Source organism: Chaetura pelagica, unplaced genomic scaffold (assembly GCF_000747805.2).
Source record: "Chaetura pelagica isolate M959 unplaced genomic scaffold, ChaPel_1.0 scaffold1022, whole genome shotgun sequence".
Lineage (NCBI taxonomy): Eukaryota > Metazoa > Chordata > Aves > Apodiformes > Apodidae > Chaetura > Chaetura pelagica.
Window position 1 is genome coordinate 42,023 of NW_009952563.1, and position 7,704 is coordinate 49,726.

Below are 7,704 nucleotides of genomic sequence, written 5' to 3' on the forward strand. Positions count from 1 at the left end.
GGGGGAGGAGAGCCCAGGGGGGGTGCGGCGGCCCCCCCCCCCAGCCTCCATCCTGCTCCCCAGCTGAGCAGCCTGATGGGGACACCCCAACCCTTCTCCCCCCATCCCTCCCCACTCACTCCGCGTTCTCCTTCAGGTACTTGGCGGCCACCCAGGGCACCACGAACACCACGGGGGTCCCTGCAAGTCACACAGCAAACCCTGTAAAACCAAGCACCTGCCTGAGCTGGGAGACCAGCCCTGGGTTTGGGGGGGGGGAACACTGTGGGCACCCTCAGGGTCAGCAGATCCCACATCCTCCCAGGGCTGACACCCCATCCATCCCCACCCCCGGGTGGCCCCTACCCCATCCCAGGTAGAGGTAGAGCCTGTAGTAATTCTTCTCAGAGAAGACAGCCCCGATCAGCAGCTTGTAGAGGTAGACAGCTTCCACCAGGAACCAGTAGTGGTTGGCCAGGATGCAGTACTGCATCAGCACCTGCGCTGCCCGGCAGCCCAGCGCTGCCTGCCAGGGGAGACCAACATGGGCCCGGGGCCACGGGCACCCCCAGAGCCCACCCATGGGGGCACAGGCACCCCAAGAGCTTGCACAGACAGTAGAGACACCCTGAGACCTCATCCATCAGGTGCACGGGCACCCCCAGAGCTCATCCCTGAGGTGCACGGTGCTGCGCAGGCACTGAGCTCACCCACCAGCTACCCCAAAAGGTTGCCCACTGGGTGCACGGCCAGCAGAGGCACCCCAAAAGTTTGCCCGCTGGCTGTATGGGCACCCCAAGAACTCGTGCACCCGGTGTGCAGGTCTCCCAAGAACTCACCCACGGGGGCACAGGCACCCCAAGTGCTCACCCACCGGGTGCACGGGCAGCACAAGCACCCCAAGAGCCTCACCCAGGCGCATTGGGGTGACCCGAGAGCTCACCCACTGGCTGCCTGGGGCTGCCTGGGCACCAGCACCCAGCTGCAGCCCCTTCCCCAGGGCCAGGGGGGGGTCAGGGGGGTCAGCACTTGCCTGGTGGCTCAGCAGGGCCTCCCAGTCTGCCACCTGCAGCAGCTCCACACCCCAGCGCTTCTCCAGCAGCGCGTCCTTCACCATCACCGAGGTCGCCCGCAGCCCGAAGGAGGCAAAGAGGTTGGCGTGGATGTAATTCCTGGTGCAGCGAAGCTTCCTGCCAAGAGCCAAGGTGGGTGGCAGGGACCACCAGGGAGGAGGAGGGGCAGGGCCGTGTGTGTGTCCCCCCCCCAGCTCTCCTACCTGAAGACAGTGAGGACGAGCAGGGCAGAGATGAGGGTGAGGAGCGACAGCGAGTACCCCACGGTGTAGAGCACCCTGAAGCTCATCATCAGCCGGCGGGCACCCTCCTGCCAGGGAGCAGCACACCAGTCAGCCCGGGCCCAGGGTGTGTGTCCCTGCTGGGCCCTGCCCAGCCACCAGAGCCAGGTCGGGGTGTCCCACCTCCTGGATGCTGGCCTCCTCCTCCTCCTCACACTGGGAGAAGTCCCTCCAGGGCTGGCTGCCGTTCACCGTCACCCACTGCCCGTCGGGGCCGCACCTCCTGCTCACCAGCCCGTGTTTCACTGGGGACACCAAGCACCGGCGTGTCCCCCCTTTGGGCTCCCCCAAACCCCTCTCCTGGGTTGATGGGTCACAGAACCTGCTCAGCCCCAAAGACCCTCTTCCAGGGCAGGAGTGAGGGGCTTTTACACCCATGTGTCCGCTCGCTCCCAGGTCTGCTCGTGGGTCCTCTCCCCCTGGCCGTGGGTAGGAGGGGAAACCCCAAGAGCCTCCTCCCCCCAGGATGGCTCAGCCCCAGCTCCAGGGTGGCAGAGGATCATTGATTGTCACCTTTCTCAAACCAGGGCAGGTAGAAGGGGCAGGAGACGTTGACAGCGGTGCCAGGGCTCCCATCAGGCCAACAGGCATACATGTCAAAGGTCCGGTTGCAGAAGAGCCCTTCCAGGGACAGCAAGGGGGGGGAAGCAGATGCCTGCCAGCACCTCCGAGGGGGGGTGGCATCACCCATAAATGGGTCCCTGCTGCCCCACGCCAGCCTTGGCCCCAGAGCATCCCAGCCCTGGACATCATCCCCTCTGAGATGTACAGGGATGAGGGTCCAGCCCCCCCGGGGGTCCCTGACTGGGTCACATGGGGACAGGGATGAGGGTCCAGCCCCCCCGGGGGTCCCTGACTGGGTCACATGGGGACAGGGATGAGGGTCCAGCCCCCCCGGGGGTCCCTGACTGGGTCACATGGGGACAGGGATGAGGGTCCAGCCCCCCCGGGGGTCCCTGACTGGGTCACATGGGGACAGGGATGAGGGTCCAGCCCCCCCGGGGGTCCCTGACTGGGTCACATGGGGACAGGGATGAGGGTCCAGCCCCCCCGGGGGTCCCTGACTGGGTCACATGGGGACAGGGATGAGGGTCCAGCCCCCCCGGGGGTCCCTGACTGGGTCACATGGGGACAGGGATGAGGGTCCAGCCCCCCCGGGGGTCCCTGACTGGGTCACATGGGGACAGGGATGAGGGTCCAGCCCCCCCGGGGGTCCCTGACTGGGTCACATGGGGACAGGGATGAGGGTCCAGCCCCCCCGGGGGTCCCTGACTGGGTCACATGGGGACAGGGATGAGGGTCCAGCCCCCCCGGGGGTCCCTGACTGGGTCACATGGGGACAGGGATGAGGGTCCAGCCCCCCCGGGGGTCCCTGACTGGGTCACATGGGGACAGGGATGAGGGTCCAGCCCCCCCGGGGGTCCCTGACTGGGTCACATGGGGACAGGGATGAGGGTCCAGCCCCCCCGGGGGTCCCTGACTGGGTCACATGGGGACAGGGATGAGGGTCCAGCCCCCCCGGGGGTCCCTGACTGGGTCACATGGGGACAGGGATGAGGGTCCAGCCCCCCCGGGGGTCCCTGACTGGGTCACATGGGGACAGGGATGAGGGTCCAGCCCCCCCGGGGGTCCCTGACTGGGTCACATGGGGACAGGGATGAGGGTCCAGCCCCCCCGGGGGTCCCTGACTGGGTCACATGGGGACAGGGATGAGGGTCCAGCCCCCCCGGGGGTCCCTGACTGGGTCACATGGGGACAGGGATGAGGGTCCAGCCCCCCCGGGGGTCCCTGACTGGGTCACATGGGGACAGGGATGAGGGTCCAGCCCCCCCGGGGGTCCCTGACTGGGTCACATGGGGACAGGGATGAGGGTCCAGCCCCCCCGGGGGTCCCTGACTGGGTCACATGGGGACAGGGATGAGGGTCCAGCCCCCCCGGGGGTCCCTGACTGGGTCACATGGGGACAGGGATGAGGGTCCAGCCCCCCCGGGGGTCCCTGACTGGGTCACATGGGGACAGGGATGAGGGTCCAGCCCCCCCGGGGGTCCCTGACTGGGTCACATGGGGACAGGGATGAGGGTCCAGCCCCCCCGGGGGTCCCTGACTGGGTCACATGGGGACAGGGATGAGGGTCCAGCCCCCCCGGGGGTCCCTGACTGGGTCACATGGGGACAGGGATGAGGGTCCAGCCCCCCCGGGGGTCCCTGACTGGGTCACATGGGGACAGGGATGAGGGTCCAGCCCCCCCGGGGGTCCCTGACTGGGTCACATGGGGACAGGGATGAGGGTCCAGCCCCCCCGGGGGTCCCTGACTGGGTCACATGGGGACAGGGATGAGGGTCCAGCCCCCCCGGGGGTCCCTGACTGGGTCACATGGGGACAGGGATGAGGGTCCAGCCCCCCCGGGGGTCCCTGACTGGGTCACATGGGGACAGGGATGAGGGTCCAGCCCCCCCGGGGGTCCCTGACTGGGTCACATGGGGACAGGGATGAGGGTCCAGCCCCACCGAGGGTCCCTGACTGGGTCACACGGGGACAGGGATGAGGGTCCAGCCCCCCCGGGGGTCCCTGACTGGGTCACATGGGGACAAGGATGAGGGTCCAGCCCCACCGAGGGTCCCTGACTGGGTCACATGGGGACAAGGATGAGGGTCCAGCCCCACCGAGGGTCCCTGACTGGGTCACATGGGGACAAGGATGAGGGTCCAGCCCCACCGAGGGTCCCTGACTGGGTCACATGGGGACAAGGATGAGGGTCCAGCCCCACCGAGGGTCCCTGACTGGGTCACATGGGGACAGGGATGAGGGTCCAGCCCCACCGAGGGTCCCTGACTGGGTCACACGGGGACAGGGATGAGGGTCCAGACCCCCCAGGGGTCCCCAGGTGGGTCACACGGGGACACATGGGGACAGGGATGAGGGTTCAGACCCCCCGGGGGTCCCCAGGTGGGTCACATGGGGACACATGGAGACAGGGATGAGGGTCCAGCCCCCCCGGGGGTCCCTGACTGGGTCACATGGGGACAGGGATGAGGGTTCAGACCCCCCGGGGGTCCCCAGGTGGGTCACATGGGGACACATGGAGACAGGGATGAGGGTTCAGCCCCATCGGGGGGTCCCTGGCTGACTCACACAGGGACAGGGATGGGGGTGCAGCCCTAACAGGGGTCCCTAGTTGGATCACATGGGGATGGGGTTCAGCTTCCCAGGGGTACCTGGTTGGGTTCCACAGGGGCAGGGTTTGAGGGTGCAGCCCTCCAACTGGGGGTCACAGGGATAGGAACATGGGTCCAGACCCTCTTGCTCTCCCCCAGAGCCCCCCCACCACGCAGCCCCAGGGACAGTCTCAGGGGACTTTCACCCCCAGGTTTGGCATCTCAGTGCTGTCCCCTGGGCTGGGAGCTGGGGGGGCTGCCATGGGGCCCATTTGGGCTCTGTGGGCTCAGTGGGAACCACGTCGAGCTGGAGGGTCCATCTCCTGCTGGTTGGAAAGACCTTGAAGACCATCGAGTCCAACCACAACCCAACTCTACCCAGTCCCAACCACCTCCCTCAGCACCACATCTGCAGGGCTTGGAAGCCCCTCCAGGGATGGGGATTGAACCCCTTCCCTGGGCAGCCTGGGCCAGGGGTTAATGACCTTTCAGGGAAGAAGTTTCTCCCAAGATCCCATCTCAGCCTCCCCTGGTGCAACTTGAGGCCGGTTCCTCTTGTCCCATCCCTTGTTCCTGGGGAGCAGAGCCCGACCCCCCTGGCTCCAACCTCCTCTCAGCAGCTGCAGAGCCAGCAGGTCTCCCCTCAGCTCCTTGTCTCCAGGCTGGACACCCCCAGCTCCCTCAGCTGCTCCTGCTCACACTTGTGCTCCAGCCCCTTCCCCAGCTCCCTTGCCCTTCCCTGGACACGCTCCAGCCCCTCCATGTCCTTCTTGTCCTGAGGGGCCCAGAACTGACCCCAGGATTTGAGGTGCCCCCTCCCCAGTGCCCAGCACAGGGGGAAAATCCCTGGCCAGTGATGGGTAAGACCCTGTGGAACCACCACCAACCCACTCCAGGGTGGCTTTGGGGCTGCTGGCTCTGCTCCGTGGCTGTCACCAAGGAGATGTGGTTGATCAGTTGATATGTTCAAGGCAGGGTTTGCTGCTAGAGATGGAAAAAAATTGCCCTGCAATGGTCTCGTGCATCGAGAGTGTTGGTGCCTCTTGGGCAACCTCAGAGCTGCAGGGGTGCTCAGGGAAGGGAGAACACCCTCCAGCATCCTCCACCAGTGTCACCATGGGCTCGATACCAAACCAGACCACCAAAGCCCCTTTCTCCACAGGCTGTTCCCAGCTTTACCAGCAGATTTCACTTCATGAAAGCCATTATTGACAGGGAAATCCATAAGAATCCCAGGATCACACATGTGCACCATCACAGCCTTCACTAATCAAGCTGCTTTGTCTCCCCCACAGAATTAATTTCCTGGACAGAAATGCTCATCCACACGTCCTGCCTTGCAATTATTCAGTGAACTTCTCAGAAAAGCCTGTCGGGCAGTTCCCAGGTAGGGAAATTCATCAGCATGTGAATGGTCACAAAGCAGGAGGCAGCAGAAGTCGGTGGGGGGAGTGGAGGAGTGGGGTGGGCACTGCTCACTGCAGCTGATCAGTTCTGCACCGTGGGGTCTGCTGGAAGCTCAGGAGCTCCAAAGGCTTCTGTGCAGACTGGAAATGGAAAGGGTTTGTTTAGTATCAGCAGATGCTGCAGCCAAAGCAGCACGGCCAGAAGGTCAAGGGAGGGGATTGTCCCCTTTTACATGGCTCTCATGAGACCCCCACCTGGAACTGTGTCCAGTTCTGGAGCCCCCAACATAAGAAGGTCCTGGAGAGAGTCCAGAGGAGACCACAGAGATGATCCCAGGGCTGGAGCAGCTCTGCTCTGGAGCCAGGCTGGGAGAGTTGGGGGGTTCAGCCTGGAGAAGAGAAGGCTCCAGGGAGACCTGAGAGCACCTTCCAGTGCCTGAAGGGGCTCCAGGAAAGCTGGGGAGGGACTTGGGACAAGGGCAGGGAGGGAGAGGACAAGGGGGATGGATGAAAACTGGCAGAGGGGAGATTGAGGTTGGCCATGAGGAGGAAATTCTTTGGTGTGAGGGTGGTGAGAGCCTGGCCCAGGTTGCCCAGGGAAGCTGTGGCTGCCCCATCCCTGGCAGTGTTGAAGGGCAGGTTGGATGGGGCTTGGAGCAACCTGGGCTGGTGGGAGGTGTCCCTGCCCATGCAGGGGGGTGAGACTGGATGATCTTTCAGGTCCCTCCCAACCCAAACCACCCCATGACTATGGGGTCACACACAGCTGTGAAATCACAGCCCCACAAGAGGCCCAGGCAGAGCCCCCAGCCCCTGTTGTTGCCTCCATCCCAGCAAAAGCTGTTTCTTGCTTGAACCTCCCTGATGCAGAAGAGAAACACCCCTGAGCTTTGCCCAACCTCAAAGGGCTTCCTCTTTCTGCTGGGCAGTGGTTTGGGGTGAGTCTGGTCTCTGAGATGGAGCAACAGCTTCATTGGGAGACACCAGGTGGGTGAGGGCAACACCATGAGGCTGGACCATCACACCTCAACCTGTGGCACTTGCCTGGTGGCTCCAGCCTGTGGCACAATAGGATTATGAAGACACTGTGTGTCAACATCTCCTTGGCCAGAAATCAGCCAAACACCAGGGCCACCCCACCCCTTTCTGGCCAGTTCTGCCACCCCACCCATTTAGGACCAGTCAGGGGATTTTGGAGAGAATCACCTGCTTGGATATTTATTCCTGACACATGCAGGCTTCCAGAGAAACAGGGGGGACAAAGGGCTCTGAAGGTGGAGCTGCTCCTTGCAGTGGAGAAGGAAGAAACATACAAGTCCCACTTGAAGAGCTGCCTGGGGTGGATGCCCCACACCAGCACCTTGCAGGGCTCACCTGGAAGCTGGGGGCTTTGCACAGCATTCCCACCCTGTTCCCACCCCCACGGATCCCACTCCAGCCACAGGGTTTCACAGCAAAGGTCCCTTCCCAGCTGGTCCTTCAGAGCCACCTTCCCACAGGTTGCTGATCCATGACTGGTCCCAGCTCATCAAGGCACTACTCAATTGGGCACTGAGGCAGAGGAACCCCCAGCAGATGCTGTCCCCCTGCAGAGACCCCCCCTGGAGCTGCATTCAAAGCTGACCAAGTCTCTCCAGTTTCCCTTCTGCTTCTCACTTTACCCCAGCAGGGAGGCTGAAGAGATAAGATCAAGAACTTCTCTGAAAATCATCTCTATTCACGTCCCACCCCAGAGGTGGCTTCTTTGTCCCTGTCCCCTGCTGAAGGGCACACCTTGCCCTCTTCCATATGCACAGCCCTGACAGCACAG

The 7,704-nt window shown here is 63.7% G+C and overlaps 1 protein-coding gene across 1 annotated transcript in view; it reads right to left on the bottom strand.

The window, feature by feature from the left end:
• Positions 1 to 1,949, bottom strand: part of LOC104384929 (glucagon receptor-like) — a 3,613-nt gene extending 1,664 nt beyond the window's left edge. Inside the window, exons 1-6 of the mRNA XM_009993321.1 lie at positions 1,847 to 1,949; positions 1,457 to 1,578; positions 1,256 to 1,362; positions 1,013 to 1,169; positions 346 to 505; positions 120 to 180 (exon numbers count right to left, since the gene is read on the bottom strand). Of these exons, the coding sequence (XP_009991623.1) occupies positions 120 to 180; positions 346 to 505; positions 1,013 to 1,169; positions 1,256 to 1,362; positions 1,457 to 1,578; positions 1,847 to 1,928 (689 nt within the window). The 5' untranslated portion in view covers positions 1,929 to 1,949. The remainder of the gene's footprint in view (positions 1 to 119; positions 181 to 345; positions 506 to 1,012; positions 1,170 to 1,255; positions 1,363 to 1,456; positions 1,579 to 1,846) is intronic.
• Positions 1,950 to 7,704: the final 5,755 nt, after the last annotated feature.